At 41.9% G+C, this 23,957-nt stretch overlaps 1 protein-coding gene across 1 annotated transcript; it reads left to right on the top strand.

Moving 5' to 3' along the window:
• Window positions 1–240: 240 nt before the first annotated feature.
• Window positions 241–23,657, top strand: acsl3a (acyl-CoA synthetase long chain family member 3a). Its single transcript, XM_070971172.1, has 14 exons — window positions 241–704; window positions 2,254–2,431; window positions 6,031–6,140; window positions 6,955–7,093; window positions 9,226–9,376; window positions 10,736–10,859; window positions 12,393–12,464; window positions 15,523–15,662; window positions 15,782–15,954; window positions 17,227–17,301; window positions 17,783–17,974; window positions 18,407–18,521; window positions 20,654–20,811; window positions 20,941–23,657. Exons 1-14 carry the CDS (start codon window positions 330–332, stop codon window positions 21,096–21,098), a joined length of 2,160 nt encoding a protein of 719 aa, XP_070827273.1. The 5' UTR covers window positions 241–329; the 3' UTR covers window positions 21,099–23,657.
• Window positions 23,658–23,957: the final 300 nt, after the last annotated feature.

Genomic DNA, 23,957 nt, shown 5'->3' with positions numbered 1-23,957 from the left:
TCTGTACTTTAAGAGACTCAGGATCATTATTTGCACAGTTTTGTTTAACAACATAAAGAAGCTGTGAGTTGTTGCTCTAATGTCAGGTCAATGTCATTTATTTTCCAGAGGTGTTCTGGACCTGTGGGCATTTTATTCTCTAAAAGAAGGAAGGAAGGAAGGAAGGAAGGAAGGAAGGAAGGAAGGAAGGAAGGAAGGAAGGAAGGAAGGAAGGAAGGAAGGAAGGAAAAAGAATCAGACAGAAGAGGGACTGACTGCAACAACTAGAGGAGGACCTCTTTCTCACAACTCATCTTCCTGCTGTCCAGTATCTTCACAGCTTCACCAAGATGAAACTGAAGGAGGACCTGAACCCCATGCTACTGCTCCTTTTCCACCTCATGGTGTGGATCTACACCTTTGTCACCTTCCTGCCCTCCTATGTCCTCGGCTTGGTCTCCAGGCAGGACGGGGTCGTCTGCAACCACGAGGAGGAGCGAGCCAAGAGAGTGAAGGTCTACTCCTCGCTGAAACATCCTGAGGGACCCTACCGAGCGTTTAGCGTGTCTGACAGGTTGATTGCGACGCCGCACCCAGGAGTAGACACAGTGGATAAGTTGTTTGAGTACACAGTCACGAGATTCGCACACAGAGACTGTCTGGGGACGAGGGAGGTGATCAGTGAGGAGGATGAGCGACAAAGCGATGGAAAGGTGTTCAAAAAGGTAAAGACAGATGCAGAATGTGTGGTTTGAACACAACACTGGAGAATAGTTTGACATTTTGGAAAATGCTCTTATAGCTTATAGCTTCCATGCCATATATACACATACACACATAGAAATATTAGAAACTTTGAATGATAACTCTAATCATGGGTTCAGTTCTTACCAATACAATGCCTCAGATGCAGTGCATATAGCATAGGTCATACTACAGTACCACCAATAAACACCCTGTCATGTGGCTACAAACTCATCTTCTCCAAGCCTGCTTGTGTCTACTGAAGACATATATTTTTACAAATGTAGAGTTTCTTTTTTTATTTAGAAAAGCTCAATAATTTCTTAAAACTTTCTTAAAACTGGGCACTGTAGTTTTTTTTAAAGCAGAATTTAGTCAAACCAGAGTAACAAATGCATCGGTTAGTTGGAGCAACAGATTTGCTGCACTTGTGAGTATTTGCAGCTCGAGGACGGTGTGTAGGACAAACTCAAAATATAGTGCAGTGTTCATCATAATGAAAGAACCTGTCCTCCAGTGCAACACTGTGGCTCACTGATGTATTTTTAATAGTTCTTGGACAACAATGGAGCTCTATGGCACAGAGGAGTAAGATATACTGTATCAGACTATACAGACAATACCTGTTTATAGGATCGATTCATTTTCAGGTTTGTGCTTTCATTGAATTTATTGAATATAAGAAAAATGACAAGACTTATCCTTTAATGTGTGTCTGCTCAGGGATCTGTACTGGAGTATAAAAACATGAAAAAGATGTATGAAAAAGAAGTTGAATCCTGCTTTTATAGAATGTACTAATGCAAAGTTTGCCGTGTGGTTACATTAGCTCTGAATGACCTAACTAATCCCAACAGCCTGATCCAATAATCCATTTCACCCCCATTGTTGAAACACTTATTGCTGCAAGAGAACATGTTAAGCTGTTTAGTTATTGTTTCCAGCAGGTAGAAAACAGTACTGTGGAGTCATCATTACTGGGTGCCTTTCTGTGCGTTTGGGTGCACTACCATACATTAACCATTAGGAGCCAGTATTACCTCACTAATACATGCAGGAAGCGCCTTTGTTTACTGTGTGTCATCAGTGTATGAGTGTTGAAGAGTACATCCAGAAGTCTGTGTTTATCTTCTGTTCATGCCAATGATGACCGTGAAATGCTGTAGCTCTGTTTCCTGTGACTTTTTAATATGAAACAGGCCAAACGTGAGTGTGGGATATAACTCTTCCTGTGTTAAATGTACCCACCAAGACCTAATAAAATGAAGAACAAAATGTTCTTTGGTTAGAGTAATGGCTCAGTACATCCTCTAAATAGTTAAAAAAAAAAAAAAAGAACATTTAATAAAAACTGGGTACTGGGATTTTAATTGTAATGATTTCATTACACTGCATGCTTGGAACATTCATCTGTCCTTTCTTCCTTTGTCTGCTGTTTCTTTTTATTTCCCCTTTGCCTCATCACTAACAAAATGTCATGATACCATACTTATCTCCCACACTCTCCCACCCCCCGCTCTCCCGCTGCAGTTGGTTCTGGGGGAGTACCACTGGCTCTCCTATGAAGAAGTCTTCACAGCAGCCTCCCAGCTGGGCAGTGGTTTGGTAGCACTGGGTCAGCAGCCAAAAACCAACATCGCTATATTCTGTGAGACACGAGCCGAGTGGATCATTGCTGCCCAGGCCTGCTTCATGTACAACTTCCCATGTAAGTCCAGCATGAGCACAGAAACATACATAGAGGAGGGTGGACAAATTATGTTAACGTCTCATGCAAAGGCCTTAGAAATTAAGCTAAATTGCATTAAGCCATTAGCTGAATCTTTATTACAAACACTGCAGTAATGTTGCATACCTGTTAGATGCATCAGTCCCTAATACACCATGGATGTCTGAACAAAAGCTTGAAAATTCTCATAATTTAAAAGTGTGTTAAAAATGATGGGAGCCTGCAGTAAAGCTGACTGGGGTCATTTTTTATGGACTTTAGTGTCAACAGAAAAAAAGTAGATCTCTACTCAACTCTATAATATACTTTCAGTTTAGGTTGCACTGTACTGCGAATCTCTGTGTTCACTGTTCTCCTCAGTTTTGTCTTTCCCACTGAGCATCTTCCAAATGTGTCTCAATGAGGCTGATTTATAGGCATTTTTGTTTGTGTGAGCGTGCGTGCGTGTATACGTGCACATCTTAGTTGTTGCAGCGGACAACTTGTAACATGCAGGGCCCAGCTGAGACAGAAGAAGGTCAATTTGTCCCTTCTGCTTCGCTGTTATATAAGTGTCCCATTTCTCCTCCTTAACTCCTTTTGCATGATGGAGATGCACTCAAATACTGACAACAGTGCATTTTTATTTGATATATGTACAGCATTGCCACTTATACACTGGTTGGACTGGAAAATGGTCCTTTCAGCTTGTATCAAATTAGCCTGTAACAAACTAATGAGAATGCTGCACCTGCCTGTACCTTGTTTCTTCCAGAGAACAGGTCCAGATGAATCATTTTACATTAGTACAAGGCTGAATGTTACAGGGAACATTATAAAGACCGTGACTGAGTGTTAAAAAATGGCAGAATTGCAAATAAATAAGAAATAATCAGCAAAAAACACTGCTTATGTTTGTGTTGTTAATATTGAAGAATAGGTCAACACTGTTACTACAGAGAAGGCTGAATTTTTCAGTCCTGTTAAGCTTCAAAAGACTGAAAATGGTGTTCTGCGGCAGCAGTAGCAGCAGCCGCCTCCTACCCTGAGGGAGTCACTGCTGATTTACTCTTTAATATGTTCTGTACCGAAGGATCCTCTCTTTACTATGAGCATCCACAGCAGCTCTTTAAGTTCATTAAATCTTTTTGATTGTCCTTGAAGGACCCTTTATTTTCTCTGTGTGCTCTAGCTTATGCTCCATTAAACTGTCACACTATGAAAATACTACATACTAAATAAGTACACGCCAGTAAAGCATCTTTATAAAGCCTCTTTGGAAAGCATCTTTCTCCCTTGCAAACACAAACAGTGGGACAGTAGAAAGCCTGGGGCAGTGGTGTGTGTGTGTGTGTGTGTGTGTGTGTGTGTGTGTGTGTGTGTGTCTGTGTGAGTGTGTGTGTGTGTGTGTGTGTGTGTGTGTGTGTGTGTGTGTGTGTGTGTGTGTGTGTGTGTGTGCGTGCGTGTTTGTGTGTGTGTTGGGGGGGAGTTAAAGGTTGGAAAGAGCGATGGAGGAAGAGACAAAGGGGAGTTAAGAGAGGGAGAAAAGTGAGGGGTGATGGCGTCAGAAGAGGGGTGAGAGAGGCTACATGAACATCTGATGTTGACAGAGGCATCAAGGAGTCAGCCAAAGGCCCCCAGTGAACTCAAACACTTGATGTGTGTGTATGTGTGCCTGCATGTGTGTGTGTACATTGTATATTCAGTGTATACTGGCTCTTAATCAAAAGGCAAATGTGCACATCAGTTTTCTACACGCAGTAGGTAAACAGCATACATTCTTTACATAATGGTGTCATGTTGAATCCAGGAAATACTATATGACTCTCGAGACCCTTTCAAGACCCCGTTTGTTGAACTGAAAAAAGCACAGTGACCAAGTCAACACAAGGCTGAATATCTCACACTGTCTGTCCTCTGCTGCTGAGAGGAGCATGGACGTTTAAGTTATCTGCATTAAAATGACTGTGTGTGTGTGTGTGTGTGTGTGTGTGTGTGTGTGTGTGTGTGTGTGTGTGTGTGTGTGTGTGTGTGTGTGTGTGTGTGTGTGTGTGTGTGTGTGTCAAGCTGGGGCCCACTCTAGTGTTTAGATCTCACGGCTGGAGGTGTCATGGCCCTCATCCACACTCAGTCACACACACACAGCAGCAGAGCAGGAAGTATTGGAGCTCCATGACGCAAGAGTGTGATGTCACTAAGCCCTGTCCCATAAACCCCTGTGTCTGTGTCAGTGTGGGGATGTGGGGTTAGAAACTGCTACGCTGTGTTTCTCTCTGTCTGTTGTTCCCTCCTGTCACCTTTCTCCCCTCGTCTTCAACTCTCACCCCTTTTCTCTTCCTTTTTTCTCAGATGTGAGGGCTGACCTGACACTTTGCAGTAATTATGTAATCAGAACAGAAACGTCTGGGAAAAATGAAAACCATCTGAATTATGTCAAAAGTTAGTCAGTCTGAGTCAGGTGGGGATGTGAGGAGCAAAGGTCACCGCTGCACCGCCAGTCAGTTCTACAGTCATGTGGAAAGCCTCCAAATGGAAGAGCGGAGGATTTTAATAAAACTTATCAAACTCCAACCCTAATAGCTCAAACTACTGATGCTCCCATGTGGAAACTAGTATGCTAGCACACATACCAGCGCTCCATCAGACATATGCACTCAGTCATAACACACACACACACCCTCTCATACCAATATGGGTTGTATCCCCAGAAGAGTTTATCGGGCAGTGAGAGGTTGTGTCCCATTGGCTAAAATGCTTCGCTGAGGCCTCTTGAGGTGGCTGATGATGTCATCTATGCGGGAGGGGCCAAACCAGAACAACTGAGCAGTGTAGACAGAGTGCACGTACATTGTCCGTCTTCACACATGCGTCACTGTCAGTATGATAGCACACACACGCGCTAACATATACAGAAACAGACTCGTCTCTTAAGCGAGTGTCAAGAAAATGCAGTGTATTCATACATTGTGGATAATTGGATTATTATTTATACAAAAGTTTAGACATTTTTACTCTATCTCTGTTAATGTATCATCAACTACGCCTAAACAACACAGAACATTTTAAGATTGACAGAGGCAGCGGATAGTAGTTATTGCAGGGCAGTCGCACTGTATTGCATTTTTCCATCCCCTGACTCTCAGCTGGTCATTTACCAGCTGCGTCTTCAAGCCTTCAAATCTCAAGGCTTCCTTTAGTGACACTTCCCCAGAATTTGGCTTAGACATCTGGCTGACATTTGAAAAAAGGCACACAGATATGGAGTCGAGCCAGATTAAGAAAAAAAATGTATGTTCTCTGTTTATTCGAGGAAGTGTGACTTATAACCAGTAACCAATAAAATGATTCATGACGATATTCATAGTGCAGGGCACTTATGGCCAATACATGATGCCAAAATCACGTTGTTGTTCTCCTTGTTTCTGAGAGAGAGCGAAAATACAAACAATACTTAGTCATTTTTTATTCATTCATTCATGGGCCAGCCAATTAATGGGTCTACCACTGCTAGAAATGATTGACTGTGTTACATGACTGAGAAGGCCGTAGATTATTTGTGATAACGGTGTTTTGTTTTGTTTTTCGACTGTGTGTTGCAGTGATCACCATTTACTCCACACTGGGAGGTCCAGCCATTGCTCACGGGCTGAATGAGACTGAGGTCACCCACATCATCACCAGCAGCGAGCTCCTGCAGACCAAACTCAAGGTTACAATACACACCAACACACAGATGTATACTGAAAATGTATTATGTTTACACACATTTCAAATAGGGGTGTGCCAAATAAGGATAATATCAGTATAATTTTTAATCTGATTTTTCAGAAAAGCACAGTGATAATGGCGACTTGTTGATGGAATAATGTCATAACATTACACACAGCAACAACAAGCTTGGCTGAAAGTGAAAGCAACATTGCTACCAGCTCCACAGGGAGTGACTTCTGTAGTGTGGAAGTGGTTTGATGACAAAGAGCAGATGCACAACAAACCACTGTAAGAAGTGCAAGAAGACTGGAACAAGAAGTTGAGTTTGAAGGCTGAAAAAGAAGGTTTTTTGTTAAAATATACTCTCAACAATAGAATTGGCTGACAAACTGTCCCTGCAAACTAAGTAATCTAAATTACTGTGGGTTTAGATCACTGATCCAAAGTCTGCCAATGGTTCCTGACATTTAAATATCTCTAGGCAAGTTCTTGGCCACCGTTATCCATCAGAAAGAATGTGAGAGGCAGAGTTTGTCACCATGCAGACATAAAAACCAGATGAAGTGCACATGCTGGATGTTACGGACTGTTTTTGACATGTTCAATCCCCGAAGACAAATGGTGCTCGGACACTTCATCTCCCCTTTTATCAAGGTGGCATAAACATAGCTCCACTGCTCGCTGTCACACATCTTGTCTCAGCCCAAATATTGATGAAGATGATGTGCATGTTACTTGTCTAAGAAGAAACCTGCTTCTCATCATGTGCTTAAGTGTTTGCAACACCCATGTTCTTGTTATATTTGCGTCAGGCCATCCTAATGCAAGTTCCGCAGCTGCAGCATATCATTTTGGTGGACAACACACTACCCTCAGGGTCCAGCTATCCACGTGACATCAGTGTCCATACAATGGCTGCAGTTCAGAAGCTGGGAGTCAAGCCTGAGAATGGTGAGCTTGTGTGTGTGTGCATTTTTTTTCTTGGTGTTTGTCAAGCCTTCCAAAATCTTTACCTATCTAACCTAATGTTTCACCTGTGTTTCATTCTGTGCATCCCCATTGTTTTAGTAGCATAGTTTTTAACTCTTAGAAATTAGCAAAAAATAATCCCACCTTAAATGGGATGGCTATGGTGGGGTTTTCTTTGGGTTTGAAGAGTGGGGGCGGATTGGTATCAGTCCCATTGGGTCATGTGAATAAGGAAGTGCTCACATCTGTGTCAGATTAAAGTTGACAATCCTTATTCACTTAGCGGATTGGATGGAGGAGGAAACATTTTCGCCCACTCTTCACCTTTCATTGTGGCCCCTTGAACTGACTGACCCAAAACAAGAGAAGCTGGTAGTGTCATGTGCAGATTAAGAGGGAAGGAAGTAAGTTTAGGAAGGGAGGATGGAGCTCTGGGGTATAGGGGAGGGTCATGTTTACACACAGCACCGTTAACTTCACATGACATCAAGTCTCAGAGCACACACTCCTACATGGCTTGTATCTGAGTAAGAGGAAAGAGGAAGATGGGAGGCCGTCCAACTGTAATGTACTTTACTCTCCCTTCCTCTCTTTCCTTCTGTGTTCTGTCTTTGTTGCACAAGATGCTGAACAGAAAGAAAAATAGGAGAAAAAAGACCAATCTGTGGTCAGAAAGCTTGTCAGAACGTGTATAACGTTATTCCAGTTTGTACGAATTATTGAATTTTACATTGCATTTCCACTCCACCTTCAAGTGTTGCTATTTGGAACAGCTGCAAACACTTGTGTCCTCAGATGTGGTTGGACAGCAGGTAGTGTGAACTAGTTTCTTTCAAGCACAGAAGATAACATAGTGCCTACCAAATATACACAGTTGAAGTTAGTCGTGTAATGAAACATAGTTCATCTGTGATCTGTATGAACCTCCTCCCCATGGTACGCATGTCAAAATTTAACCATCTTAATCATCTAAGATCATAACTGGCTGTCCACAGAGTATGTTCGCTCAGCCTGTAAGCACAGCAGTATAAAACAGACAGATATTTGAATGAAATCTGGGTTACAAACCAGGAAGTTAGGCGAACAACTCAGTGTTTGTTGTTAGCTCGTTAGCTTAGCATACTAAAATGCACTCTCCAAATGTAACGGCTGGAAAAAGTCGAACTAAGAGGGTTTTTGAAATTAACTCACAAAATTCTTGGCGCTGTCACTGTTGGATGCCATGTTTTTACTGCAACTGTAAGAGCGGAAGAGCAAACTTTAGAGTTTATCAGTAGTTTCATTAATAGTAGAAGAATGGACCACATCTTGTGGTGGCGACACCGAAAACCTTCTTATCCCAGATTTACTGGGTATTATAAAGAAATACACATTACTTAATCTTGTCTGGTATCAAATTGGACAACTTGAATAATGGGCAAAAGTTCTCTGCTTTAACTGTTTAACAGAACAAATGGAAAACAAAGTTATATTTGTCCTGGGGTTTTTTTTTCTGATTAAAAAAATGGTCCAATCTGTGACTCAAAACCGTGAGTTTTGAGAACTGTTGCACCCCGACTTGAAGTCCTAGTAAGACAGAAAATAAACAGCATGATGAAAGAGAGTGTGAGGAGTGCAACAGAGAGTGTCACAAAGGGGATAAAGGAGATGGTGTTTTTTGGCGAACACAGTCAGACACAAACTGTTCAGTGTGCCAAGAGGAGCCGGATTGTTTAATATCACAGCTGACTATTGTCCGTCCATGTGTTTGACCTTCTACTCAGCCTCATTGAATTACAGACATTTTGAAATATTTCCTTTGCCTTGGACACCCGCTGCATGTTCTTTTATGGAATCTGGCTGTCCTGCACACACACAACTGGAACAGAGGCTATTACTTTTATTCCAAGAATGTGTCTGTGTGGACAACGTATAAACATGGAGGCATTTTTGTGCATAACTGTTACAATTGAGTGTGTGTTCTTGTGCGTGTGTGTGGTCAGGTAATATACTGTATATATACAATATACACAAATGACATCGTGTTATAAGCCTTTGCTGTAATGCAGTTCTGTCATGATCAGCTCATGTGCGTGTTTGTGCATGTATGTGTGTTTTCTCTGTCCACATTACAGCGGGACGTGAGCGTACACAGCCACTGCCTTCAGACATGGCAGTCGTGATGTACACCAGCGGATCCACAGGCATACCAAAGGGTGTCATGATCTCCCATAGCAACATTATGGCTACCATCACAGGAATGGCCGACCGGGTACAGGAACTGAAGTAGGCAACGCAAACTTGTATTTAAATGCTGCACACAGCTAGCCTGTCCGAAGGTCACAAAATCCACCTACCAGCAAAAAGCGTGAAGTCCTAAAGTCAGTGCCCCGTGCAAGAAATGGTCCAAGACATAAACCATTTCTATGAATTGAACAAACATCATGCAATGTATTAATTGGTAACCTTCACAGGAGCTTGTTGCCGAGGTGGACTTTGTTTCTTTTGGTCAGAGCCAGGCTAGCTGCTTTCCCCTGTTTCTAGTCTTAATGCTAAGCTAAGAGAAATGGCTGCTTGTTGTAGCTTCATATTTAGCATACAGACATAAGAATGGTATCAGTCTTCTCATCTGGTGTCCCAAAATCTTGAACTATTCCTTTAAACTTGACAAATTCAAACTGTATTTGCTGTTGTTGTGGACAGAATTATACAGTGTTGCGTTTTTATTTCTATCACTATCACTGTTTGCCCAAAGTGTGCAGGGTGCTCCTAAATCCGTTTATGCCTGAGAAAGTCTCCACAGCTCTGCTGAAGAGAGGAGCAGTTTAAATTGCGCTATGTCAGCACAGTGAAGACCTTCATTTCTTCTTATCTGCTGTTTCACTGGCTAAAATGTTTTCGGCTATGAGGTTGTGCACTGCGTTAAAGGAAAAATGCCAAATGCTCTTTCGGGCTAGCTTATTGGTTGAGGCATCTATGTCAACTGAGAACGTGCACAAGAATGAGTCAACCAGCTATTACCATCATACAACACAAGTGTTTACATTAAAACAAGAGCCGAGCCGTCTCTCTGGGGAACAAGATGGGGGTGAGAGGAAATGCAGAAGAAAGGGAGTTCAGTGAGTGGTGGAAAATACCGGCAGTATGGGAGTTAGGGTGAGAAGGATGGAGGTCAAAGGCCTTACGGATGTTACAGTCTGTTACAATCTAAATCGCATACACATTCATTAAAATATGATTCCCTAGATCATTGACGGTCCACGTGGGCCGTGGGCCACACCCAGCCCGGCAACGCTTCTCGTCCAGTCTGCAGATTTGTCTAGTTAATTCATTATCAAGTTGTTATTATGATTTTTTGGTTTTCAGGAATCTGTTCACACTGATATAGGCTAATAAAAATAAGATTGCTTTTGTAAGAAAGTGAGAAAGCAAAGGAAAAGATAGCCTGTCATCGTTTATCGTCTAAAGATTACTATCATATGATTTATGATTCATGGTAGTTTCTACTAAATGTGATAGCACAGCAGATTGCACATGTATAAATGACATTTATTCATCTTTTTGAACTTCATTAGATCTCATGCTTGAGTGAGATGGCACAGATTACATTCTGACCTATGTGTAACAGTGTCTTTATCCTTACAGTGAGGATGATATCTACATTGGCTACCTGCCTCTTGCCCATATACTGGAGCTTTGCGCAGAGCTCGTCTGTCTTTGTTTCGGCTGTAGGATCGGCTACTCCTCACCTCAGACTCTGTCTGACCAGGTATAGTAAGACTGCATTTCAACATAATAATACAACAGAATGTACGTTGTATGCTAGAGTTTTTTTTATTATTATTATTCATTTTTTTGTCCTGAGCTTCTCAGCCAAATTCCTTGTCCTATGTCCACATTGTACAGCTGGGGCTAGTTACTGAACATCAGTATTATGAGTACCACAATCCACAATATGTCTGTAGACTGGATTATGGATAATTGTAAAGTACAGAAAGTTGTAGCGTTGTTTTTGATGGCCTGTTTTAATTTTAGTCTTAGTCTAGTCTTTGTGTCAAGCTGTCATTTTAGTTTTTATTAATTTTAGTCATACTCATATTCATACTCTCTTTAGTCTAGTCAAGTTTCAGTCGACTAAAAGTCTGAGCATTTTAGTCTTATTTTAGTCAGAATTATCGGTGACTATTTTCGTCTAGTTTTAGTCAATGAAAACTGTAGTCTCTTTTTAGTGATGCAATTCTATTTAACCCAGTCAATATAGTATCTATAGACGAAACCAAAATTTTCTTTTAGTCAAACCCATTTCACAAACAAACAAGGTTGTCTTATTATATTATTGTTACCTTATAGACTCAAGAATACATCCATTCCAGACACGAAGACACTCTGAATTGAGTTTACAACATATTTATTTTACCAACCAAAGCCGGCTGGCCGGCCATCGGTCCTGTTCTCTGTGTCAGTTGTCTGTCGTTAACGTTAACTTACCGCAGCTGCATCTTCTAAATAACGGCGCGAGTGGGAACTAATGCCGTGACGTCACCTGTGACTGCGCAGTGCGACCTGATGCAGCCCCTGAAGTGAGACACGGGAAACAGAAATACTGCAAAATGACAATAACAACGTGACTAAACGAGACGAAATAACGCTAGAACATTTCGTCTCGTTTCGTTTTGGTCAACGAAAATGAAGAGACATTTTAGCAGAGTTTTTATTTTGTAAACCACATTTAGTCTCATTTTTATTCGTCAACGATATTGCATTATATATTTATTTGTAGTTATCATCACATGACTAGCATTTACGTTGCGTCTCGTCTCGTTTTCGTCACGTGATTAAGGTTCGTTGACGACAATATTTAGTCATAATTTTCGTTGACGAAAGCAACTATAGAAAGTTGTAAAGTACTTATATTCAATTAAACTTCTTGTGGCTGCGTCTTTAATTATGAATGCTAATGCATGCATGCAGTCATGACTCACAGTTTGGGAATCCTGTGGAGAGTTTTTCTCAGAGGAAATGTGTTGTCGTTGGGCTTACTGAACATCCTACTGCCACCGTGTTTTCCTTGTGTAATAGTGCACATTCACAAAGATCCAGGCACTAACCGTCTGCAGTTCAATACCACCAAATCCCAATATATAACCTCAGTGCATCCCAGGGAAGTGTTAGTTCACTGGCGTGACACTGCACTGAATATTTGATACTAGCTGAACAAAACCAGATGTCTTGGTTCCAATGAGAAGCTTCAATTCTGATGTGCAATCATTGTTGTGATACTTCTTCTTTTTCCCAACCAAAGTCAACAAAGATCAAGAAGGGAACCAAGGGAGACATCAGCGTCCTGCAGCCCACAGTGTTGGCAGCTGTGCCGGTACGTTAAGACAGTACACTCAACACGACACCATGTATGATACAGTATAGTGTTTGAGAAGCCCTTACTTTTGTAGTTCCTCTCACTGAGTCACTTCCCCCTAAGTCTGTGTTTCAAATGATGCTGTTTGGTCTCCATGGCAGGAGGTCAGATTTCTAGTCAGGATTTCTTCATAGTCCAGCTCTGGAGAGCTGTGACAAAGTCCAGCAGACCTGGATCTGCTGGAACTGTCTCTGGACGGACTGTGATGTAAATGCTCTCAGCCTCCTACAGCTAGCCAGTGCTGCTCTTCATCACTAAACAGTGTTAGACACGCAGGGGATAAAATTGCATACTTTAGTCTGGCTAGTCCTCAGGGGCAAGAGGGGGGCATGGAGACTTTAAGGGGTAGCAGAACAATATATATGCTGATTTAAGTGAATGAAAAGGCTCTAAACCCCTCTGAACACTTGCTGCCAAATGGCACCAAATGGCAGACAAAGTGAGCAACTAGCTGCTGAACATAGTGGCAACTAAAGAATCAGATATTTCCCTCAGGAGTTAGAGGAGACCAAAACAAATGAATTCCAAGCCCCTATTGCCCTTTCAACAGCAAGGCAATTCAAAGTGCTTCATATAAGACATTAAGGCAACAATGCTAATGTCCCTGCATGAATGTTGGATGTGTAAATAAGCAACTGTTTTGGAAAACAAAGTTCTTTGGGTGATTAAGTGTTGTTATGTTTACAGCTGATTTCAGCTGCAAGTTTATGGTTCTGGTTTTACGTCTCTTGTTATCTACTTTAGCTCAGCTAGTACCACTTAGCTAGCTGGCTAGGATCATAAAGTTAAAAGTTATCTGCAGTTGAAATCATATCGCTTATCTTGCACAACAATACATCAAACTGTCCTTTCAGCATTTATTGTACTTTATGACAACTTTAATTGTTGCCATGAAGAAATTTTTTACGACCCTGACAATAAGAGATTAGAATTCCATTGCTCATGTTGGCTGGCCCGTCCTCTAAGTAGTTCAAGGCCAAAATATGCCCTTGTCGCTGTTTGTTCTCCCTCTCTCTCACACCATCAGCCCCACTCCCACCCCCATCTCCCAGTGGTCGTAGTGTAAAGGCCAGGGGGCCAAAATGTCTGGAACCATTCACAGCTGTAAACAGAACGTGAGAAAGCCCCATGTGGTTATCCCCACGACACACGCACACTCACACACAAACTCACACACACGTACAAATTGTTTGCTGTGATATGACAGCGGGCTGCTGCATGAATCCTGGGTCGACTTCCTCTCTCATTGCTTTAGCTTCACACACACAGCAGTTTTTTATTGTTTTTTTTTGTTTTTTTTTGTGGGGGGGGTGTTTGTGCCCTTTTCCCCATTTAACTAGGAGTCCATCTTTTGAAGACGCTCTGCTGATTTGGAGGATGAGGTATTTTTGATCTGATGGTTTCAGTTCTCTCCACTGTGGTCCCTTTGAGAGTAGTCAAGATAGGCATAAATCAGTGCTGTAGTCAAGATACTAAATCACATCAACTCCTTTGATATCGCTGTCCCCAGCACAGGCCTGTTGCTATCACCAGTTCACCCCAATTTAATCCAGTTTATCACTAACTAAGAAATCAAAGCCACGTAAACTAATTCACTGAGGCCCAATTCACTCTCATAAAGCCTTTGTATTACCTGCATAGCACCAGGCACATCCAGCCAAATTTACTAAACGGCTGGTGAACATTTTCAAGCGTCTAGCTGTAAAACCTAAACAGAAACCAAACCAGAGCCAAAAGAAGAGTGAGTGATGGATTCGAATGAAGGCTAATATTGCTAGAAATTAGCAATATGTGGTGGCTGTGCCTTCCTGTCATCCTTATTCTTTTGCATTGTCTGTAATTTATGCCAATTGCTGTACTTTCCCCCATGCATTAGTCAAACTAAATGCTGCTGAGTTTCATGCACAGGTTTCTCTCTCCTCTGCAGGTGGAAGTGCAGTTCTCTTTTGTTTTTCATTTAACTCACCCAGAGATTCAGTCTGGTGGATCCCCTTGGTTTCCCTCTTGTTTTGTAGGTCACTGGTTTTCATTAATCCATTGGGGAGCCTTGCTGTTATGCAACCAAATTTAAGAACACATGTTCCACATTTGTTCCTCTGGACTTGGGCTGGGTTTTCAGCTCCATCACAGCACTCCAGCGAAATGCCAACGTGGATGACTTGGTCCTAGTGTCAAAGAAAAGCCTAACATCTCGTATTTGTGCTTGGTGCAACACAATCGTAGCATCGTGTCCTTTTGTTTTATTGGAATTCTCACAGTCCAAATCATATCCAGAACGTTAAGTGCACTTATGGAAGTTTTAGTGAGCAGGCACATGGAGAACAAAGATGTGACTCGTGCTAATTAACAGGACTCACCTTAATAGCGAAAAACCAAACAATGATGACCCCTACAATCGTCGATACGTGATCTGATCTGCAATCAGCACAAACATCCTCTGGACTATTTGTACGGACTTGTTGTGTTTAGAGAAAGTTGTTCTGTTCTTGTTCTTTTTTTTTTACGAGTTCTGGCCCTCTTAAATTATCTTGTGTCATGTACGACCAGAGCTGGGACGACAGACCCAACCTCAGCTTCCTCAGCTTTTTCTTCTCCATCCCATCCCAATAAAAATGAATAAAATGCTAACAGGCAACAAGCTCTAAACTTAGATGACCCAAATGTCTTTTGGTTTTGACCTTATCAAGCAGCACTTTGGTTCGACCCAGGCCCATGGCAGAATCTGTAAAGCTGTACTTCATATCTCACAAACTTGTATCTGTTCACCAGACAGATGAGTACAGAGGCAGGACCTAATAACCAGGATTCATCTTATCTCTCCACAATGTCTGGTTGTGATCAATCCTTCTTCTGCTTTCTTTTTAATCCTATCACTCATTTTTTGTCTTCCTGTGCATCAGTCATACATACTGCCTCTTTTTTTTTTTTTTAGTTTTCTCTTATTTCTTCATTTAGCCTCACTTCTCTTTCTTTGTCTCTTTGACACCTCCATCTCCATCCCCCTGCCTGGTTCCAGGAGATCATGGATCGCATCTATAAGAACGTGATGAACAAGGTGGAGGAGATGAACTTTTTCCAGAGAACACTCTTCATTCTGGCATACAACTACAAACTGGAGCAGTTAGCCAAAGGAAAGAGCACACCTCTATGCGACAAGTGTGTAGATGAGTTTTTACAGTTTAATTTTAATAAGAGTTACGAAGAATTTCTTCACATAGTAAAAGAGCATGTTGCCTCCCTGCTAGTCTACACCTGCCCTCTGTTTTTCCGTCCAGGCTAGTGTTCAAGAAAATTCGCTCTGTGCTTGGAGGTCGGATACGAGCCTTGTTATCAGGTGGAGCACCACTCTCTGCGGCTACACAACGCTTCATAAATGTGTGTTTCTGCTGTCCGGTGGGTCAGGGGTACGGCATGACGGAGACCAGCGGCGCTGGAACCATTTGCGAGCGTAAGCAGTAATGATGGTTGCACAGTAGTATACGCTTAGAGAAAAAAAAAAATAGAAATAATAATGCTAAAAATATTTAGAAATATTCAACAAATTACGAATAGAGAATAAAACTGTCCTTAAAACAAACCAAACCACAGTTACAATAATGACTGCGATGCCATGACTTCTGGATGACTGCAGGAAAACTGTATGTAATACCCTGTTTGTTGGATCCAAGACCATGAACCAGGCTGAAACTATCCGATAGATTGCCATGAAATTGTGTAGGTAATTACTTTGATGTTCCTGACACACATATATATATATATATATATATGTGTGTGTGTGTGTGTGTGTGTGTGTGTGTGTGTGTGTGTGTGTGTGTATCTTAAACATCAGGGATGGGGTTAGCCTTGTTTATCTGCAATAAGTCAATGTGGAGGGCAGCAGTATATCAACAGTAACAATTGATTTTTAACTAGACTGAAATTAAAATAATAATTTGCTCCAAATGAGAATTTATTAACTGGAAAGGTTGTACATTATTGAGCAATTGTGGGAAGTCATTAAGAAAATGTTTCCACAAAGTACAAGCAGAGATAAAGGCAGTGGGAGGACATGAAGGGGGAATCAAAATTTAACGGCAGGGATGGGAAAATGGATGAGAGGAAAGTAATAAGTAGATATTTTGTGCGTGGGCTGAAGAGAAGAGAGAGGGGAGTAGGTGATCCGTGTTGAAAAAGAAAACAGTGCTGTGGAAAAAAAATCAACATTAGAGAACCCAGTTAGCATAAAGTTTTTGGCCTGTTGTAAAACCAAAACTAAGGGATGTGAACGTTTTTGCTCCTGTTGTTTTGTAAAATAAATATAGTTGATTGTCAGCGCCCAAAAATGCAGACATTCCTTCCTGCTTCTCGTAAATAGAGAAATCGTTTTCTTATCTCTTTAAAACGTGCGTAAAATCATGCCAATCATATCTGCGGTGGTGATGGCTGTCCCACTAATCTGTTTTAAACTTCGTAGCTTATCTATTGGCTTTCATTGCCAACACATGTCAAATCATGGAAACCCTCCCAGCCGTTCCCAGGCAGACTAAACCAGCAGAGCAGCTCACTGCCCGTCACTCTCCACTGCGGTCATCCGAGCCAAGAAAACAGTTATGTGGACATTCCTTGGGGATGGGGTTTCCATGGCGAGGGAACAAGTGAGGTCGTGTTGCCATGGTAATAAATGTCGTTCCTTGATGCTGGTGTGCTTCCTGATCGTGTGTGTGTGTGTTGTCTGTTCCAGGGTGGGATTTAGGCACTGGGAGAGTGGGAGGACCGCTGATTTGCAGTGAGTTCAAGCTCAAAGACTGGGTGGAGGGTGAGTGAGGCTGGAAGAAGCAACACACACAGAATCCATGATGGAATGAGTGTCACGTGGATTCACAGGGACTTGTGAATTTCTTTCTCGTGCACACACACGCAAACACTTTTCTGAGTTTATCAGTCCATGCACCACTCTTCATTTCCCAGGCCAGTGACACTGTCAGCATTTCAGGGGGGATAACAGGAGTTGGTCCATACCCTTGTATGGAAAACATACTTCTTTTCCTTCCACTCCAGTGCAACTTCCATCTTTTTACATAAGGGATCATAACTCCTCTTTATTACGCTCTGCTGAATCTTGATACTCATCAAGTGGAGTTTATTGTTTGCTTGGTTCGCACAGCAGAAATGGAATTTTAAGTAAACACGCTGTCAGATTTTTATCTCTGAAAAATTGATATGTAGCAGAATCAGGAGAGTTGTTTGTTTTAATGCAGTTTTCATTGCCATCCACTGACTTTAAACCCTGCTCTCAGGTGGTTACCGTAGCTCTGACAAGCCGTATCCAAGAGGAGAGATTCTGATTGGTGGACCCAGCGTAACCATGGGGTACTTCAAGAGGGAAGCGAAAGAACAAGAAGAATTCTTTGAAGATGAAAACGGCCAGCGGTGGTTCTGCACAGGAGACATCGGAGAGTTTCACGAAGACGGATGCCTCAAGATAATTGGTGAGGAAAGGTGGAGGGAGGGATGATGGTGGAATAGTGAGGTGGGTGGAAGTGGAGCGCATACATGGCTAGTTTTATAGGTGCAGATTGCCACTTATGGTAATCTGTCCTGTTCAGATGGTGCGGTATCAAGAGCACAAATGGTCAGCATTGTGCACCAGATTCCTTGATTTTTTCCCAGACAGCCTCTCTGTCCCATCAATCAGTCTGACAGGAAACCTTTTAACAAATCAGATTTGACCTCACTTCCAAGAATCGCTCCACAGTCCTGTTAACGGCAGTCAGCCTGAAACCCGAATTTTCTCCATTATCTTGATGACTCTGGTCAGATATATCCGTCAGTGGAAAACGTGTCCTTCCCCCAGCTTCCTCGCTCACACGTGTAGAAACACGTCACACGTTATTACAGGTGGGTTTCTCTGCTGTTTCCAGATCGAAAGAAAGACCTGGTGAAGCTGCAGGCAGGAGAGTACGTCTCCCTGGGAAAGGTGGAGGCCGTGTTGAAGAACTGCCCTCTGGTTGACAACATCTGTGTCTACGCCAACAGGTGTGTGTGTGTGTGTGTGTGTGTGTGTGTGTGTGTGTGTGTGTGTGTGTGTGTGTGTGTGTGTGTGTGTGTGTATGTGTTAGTGCATCACTTGAAAAGACTACAGTGTGATTTATAGTTGCTTTCGTCAACGAAAATTATGACTAAATATCGTCATCAACGAACCTTTATCACGTGATGAAAACGAGACGAGACGCTGGTCATGTGACGATAACTATAACTAAATATATAATGCAATATTTTTATATAATGCATTTTCGTTGACTAAAATGAAATGAGACAAAATGTTCTAGCGTTATTTCGTCTTGTTTAGTCGCATTGTTATTATTATTTTTGCAGTATTTCTGTTTCCTGTGTCTCACTTCAGGGGCTGCATCAGGTCGCACTGCGCAGTCACAGGTGACGTCACGGCATTAGTTCCCACTCGCGGCGTTATTTAGAAGATGCAGCTGCGGTAATTTAACGTTAAGGACAGACAACTGACACAGAGAACAGGACCGATGGCCGGCCAGCCGGCTTTGGTTGGTAAAATAAATATGTTGTAAACTCAAATCAGAGCGTCTTCGTGTCTGGAATGGATGTATTCTTGAGTCTATAAGGTAACAATATAATAATTAGACAACCTTGTTTGAATTGTGAAATGGGAAAATTTTGGTTTCGTCTATAGATACTATATTGACTGGGTTAAATAGAATTGCATCACTAAAAATAGACTAAAATACAATTTTCATTGACTAAAATGACTAAAGTGGCATCAGTTTCGTCAATTAAAACAAGACGAAAATAGGGATAATTCTGACTAAAATAAGACAAATGCTCAGACTTTTAGTCAACTGAAACTTGACTAGACTAAAAAGAGTATGAACGTGACTAAAACTAATAAAAACTAAAATGACAGTTTGACACAAAGACTAGACTAAGACTAAAATTAACAGGCCACCAAAAACAACACTAGTGTGATTCTGTTGTTCACATGTACTGTATATAAAAAAACTTTTTGGAATTATCATCCATCTCTGTGGCTTTTTAGTCTCTTTTCACTCATTGTTTTTGCTTTTTGTGAGTTCACAGATTGACTTCATTTTTCACTTCTCTCCTCTATCTCAATCTCCAACTCTGTTCTTATCAACAGCAAGCAGCTGCTTAGAGCAAAAAGCTATAAAACCAACTTCTCACAGCATGATCGTTTATCCTCTGTGACATAAACCGGAAAAAGCTTTCTTTTGATAAATCTGAGTGTCAGGGCCACTGCTTGATAATAGCCATTACATAACTGCTCTGCTTCTGGTGAAGCATCAGCATGAAGCAGTCAGGCGATCAATTAGTCGCTACATGTGAACACATGAGTCACCGCGGCTCTGTGTACACACATTATAGAGCATTTTATAACTTTTCTGGCTGTTTGGTCTATCCTGACTTATTATTGCCCGTTCATTATTTCTACACCCTGTTCTTTGAAGCTGCTCTTATGAATATTTTTAGATCCAAAACGAAAGCTCCACACTATGTACAGGCTTAGTAAGAACAGGTTTGAACATTGTGACAGCTGAGCTTTTTTAGCTTCTTTCAGCTCATTGTTTTGGTTTGCACGGCACACAGCTTTTGGTTCTGTCTCACTGCAGGGGGAAAAAGCCCAGCCCAGCAGAACAGAGCTTAAAGCAAAGTCACTGTTGGACTTGCATCAAGGGGCCAGAAACATGGCTCCTCATGAATGCTAGTGTTGCTCCCTCTTCACGAGTTGCCTTACAAATCTAAATTATGTCATAACAGGACTGTTCCTGAAGGTACTTCCTTTAGTGCCTGCACCATTTGAAAAGCATTTTAGATATACATCTTGACCCTGCAGCCTGAAATGTGTATTCAGTTATGTGTCACAGTGCAGCAGATACTGCTTTAAAGATATCTTGCATTCTGTTCACACTCTGGTCTGGCATGTCTTGTTTCTGTTTCCTTTTATGGGAAATATTTCACTTGGTGATGAAATTGATGGTTCGTGCATGTGCACGTTTGTGCTCCATCACCCTACTCGGCCAAACGTTCAGTTACACATTAAGACCAGCTTCACTTCGTAACTACAATTTTCCTCTCACTTTGACATCCCTCTTGTCGTCCCTTCTCCTCCCGCTCTGCAGTGAGGAGACGTATGTGATTGGCTTCGTGGTGCCCAGTCAGAAGCATTTGCAGGCTCTGGCTGACCAGTACAGCATCAAAGGCTCATGGGAGGAGCTGTGCAACAGTAAAGCCATGGAGGAATTGGTCCTCAAGGCCATCGCTGAGGCTGCTGTGACAGGTGAGAGGATATCAAAGAGGAGATGAAGCGTTAGCTCAGAGCTCCAGACATGGATCAGTACAGGTTTTACCGTGTTGGAACTTTCTGGGGTTCAGCTATGAGCTGATGTCTACTTTTCCTCTGTTTCAGCCCAACTAGAGCGCTTTGAGGTGCCTCGCAAGATCCGCCTGTGCCCAGACCCATGGACTCCTGAGACAGGACTTGTGACTGACGCATTCAAGCTGAAACGCAGGCAGCTGAAAATGCATTACCAGGACGACATCGAGAGAATGTATGGTGGGAAATAACAAGGATCGGCTCAGCATTGATCATTCTCAAAACACAGACCAACACTTGACTCTGAATACTCTCAGTACCCTTTCACTGCTCCCCTAAAACTTTCCCCATGAACATAAGAGCCACTGGGATCTGTGGCAAGTCTTAACACTCCTCTCAAACACTCATCTCAAACAAAGAAGGGTAAGGATAGGGCCCTATCAATTCCAACATGGAAGCGGCTTTTACTTGAATTTGTCATGAAAGATGGGCTGAAAAATTGTATCACAGACAAAGTGTTGAGGAAAATACAAATGATCCCTGTCCACTGCTGCCTTCTCCCCTTCTTCGCCCAGGTGTATGACCTCTGTGTGGAGATCTTTATTGTTTCAGATGTGAGTTATGAAACAGATGGTGTGTTAGCTGATGTTGAACTCTTTCTGAGTGCCACAGCAGAAGCTCAGGTTGGGTTAACAGTTTGTTTGTGTTCACGTATGAGACAATATCTTGGCCGTGTCTATCTCAAAATATTTCCTTTAGATCATTTTGGTCCTCTTCTAAACTTTAAACTTATGATTTCAGATTCCATCTTCCTGCCGGTCAGGAGATGGTTAACTCTTTTGTTTTGTTTTTTTTTTCTTTTTGTCACATGTTTTGAGTTCTGCCAGCGGTTTATTTTGTCTCCCACCCACAGTCAGACTGTGACACCCACGGTCGTGGGACATCTCTCCCATCAGCACATCTTCATACCAAAAGCACAAAAGTCATTTGGGGGTAAATGAGAGCAGGGTAGTAAAAATGACATATCACATCTGGTTGAACAATTTTTCAATTTTCACGATCAACATTAAGGCCTTTTTTTATGGAAAATTACATTAATTTGTTATTTTAAAAGAGAAGAAACAAAGATGCATTGTTCTTTAGCCTGTTGTATTTTCCTACAATGATAGAGTATACTTTTATGTGCTGCACAGATCACGCTGTGAACATTTATTTGCTTGTATTACAGATGAAGTGACTGTGTAATCATTGTCATATTTGATAAATCGTAGTGCAATATGAAAATGGATCATTTCTGTCCAAATAAGGCAGTTGATTACAGATAGGACATGAATAAAACTTTGTCGTTGTGCGTGGGTGCACTACTTCTAGCTGACTTTGACAAATGTGACTTGTGTGTATGGCTAACATTTACTCTGCAGAGGGGTGAACTATGAAGGGAGATTAATGGCTTAGCCAGACATGTTTTCAATGTCATGAAGATGGCTCTGTTTGAACTGGGGGCACTGCCAAGGAGGGGCCAGGGCAGGCCAAAGTCACATTCATTACATTGCTGGCATCCCCTTCAAGTGAACAACTACCCCTCCCCACCACCACATGAAAAATGAGCAATATAGATTCTCAGCTGATATATATGCAAACTTGTTGAGCCATAGGTTAAAACATGACCAAATGAAGCCGTGTAAGTACAGCAGTGCAAACTGTCTGCATCTTGTTGTGGTTTTTTGACATAAGAACCTACATTCATTCTGTTGGTGATGCAGAAAATCAGTTTTATATTATATATTAACACTTGAGCTGCACGGTGGCGCAGCAGGTAGTGCGCGTGCCTCACAGCAAGAAGATCGTCGGTTCGATTCCTGGGTCGGGCCTTTCTGTGTGAAGTTTGCATGTTCTTCCCGTGCATGCTGGGTTCTGTCCAGGCACTCCGGCTTCCTCCCACAGACCAAAAACATGCTCATTAGGTTAATTGGTGACTCTAAATTGTCCTTAGGTGTGAGTGTGAGTGTGAATGGTTGTCTGTGTTGCCCGGCGATCGACTGACAACCGGTTCAGGGTGTACCTCTTGCCCGTTGACAGCTGGGATAGGCTCCAGTCCCCCCCCCCCCGCAACCCCGAAGGGTTGCTCAAGTGGAGCACCAGCAAATCATCCATACACTAAAAAAATGATTAAGGCTCAGTAACGACAGATCACTTTGGATTATGTTTTTATGCTTAGAAAATTGATTAGTCTATTGGCATTTCTCACAGATTTTTCAATCACTAATGTTAATTTCACTTTGATCTGGCCAGCTAAAGTCATTTCCCTGTATCCTTCATTAGGATGCAGTGTCAGACCTAAAAACAATGACTGGGGTTGTCGGTTTAGCCGAACCTGCTCAAACAAAGAAAGCCTGGCTGTGTCAAACTGGCTTCGTAGTAGACTGCCAGAACTGTCATTACCATCTTAAAGCCTTGTCGCATATTTTTTGACATCTGCATGAGAATGACGTGGCACAAACATGGCCCCAGTATCCTCCACTGTGTGACACCTGCTGCCTTCTCTAATGACTCTGAGTCACAACTTTCTAATCTCTGACTGATTCTTGATTTGATGTTTCTCCTTAAGTGGACATATATGTATGTGGAGCTGCGATCAACAGAGGAAGCACATGTATAGCCTCTATTTTGACTTTATTATAATGGAGCACTTTTGGAGCCCCACTCCCTCTCTGTATCAAGAACCTGAATTGTAACATAAATGCATCCAGCTATTTATTTGTAATTTGCCTTTGAAAAAAATCAAGAAAATAAAGATTGTGTTTGATCTATATGCAGGAGTACTTTATTGTCTTGGAGAAACACATTTCACATTTCTGCCATAGTCACCCTATAATAGTGGGTGTGAAATCAGTACATCTGTGACCAAAAGACAGACATATGATGACGTGTATTTATGTCTGTACCACTGAAACAACAGAACTGTGAAATCAGCCCTCACTAATTCAATAATAGTCACGAGTGATTGGAACCTAATCCAATTCAGCCATTAATTCTTCACCATTTATTACAATACTGAGGTGTAAATTCAGGGTTGTCCCACTGATCCTTGCCTATGTCTGCTGGAAAGG

The sequence above is a fragment of the Chaetodon trifascialis genome, chromosome 9 (assembly GCF_039877785.1).
Source record: "Chaetodon trifascialis isolate fChaTrf1 chromosome 9, fChaTrf1.hap1, whole genome shotgun sequence".
Classification (NCBI taxonomy): domain Eukaryota; kingdom Metazoa; phylum Chordata; class Actinopteri; order Chaetodontiformes; family Chaetodontidae; genus Chaetodon; species Chaetodon trifascialis.
Note: the sequence above shows the minus strand (reverse complement) of the source record. Positions and strands in the feature narration are given on the sequence as shown.

What these genes read in the sequence shown, in the direction of transcription:
- acsl3a (XM_070971172.1), top strand. Translation starts at nt 330, where the DNA reads ATGAAACTGAAGGAGGACCTGAACCCCATGCTACTGCTCCTTTTCCAC. An exon ending in ATGGAAAGGTGTTCAAAAAG is followed by an intron (nt 705 to 2,253) that starts GTAAAGACAGAT and finishes CTCCCGCTGCAG; the next exon opens with TTGGTTCTGGGGGAGTACCA. An exon ending in GGGAGTCAAGCCTGAGAATG is followed by an intron (nt 7,094 to 9,225) that starts GTGAGCTTGTGT and finishes TCCACATTACAG; the next exon opens with CGGGACGTGAGCGTACACAG.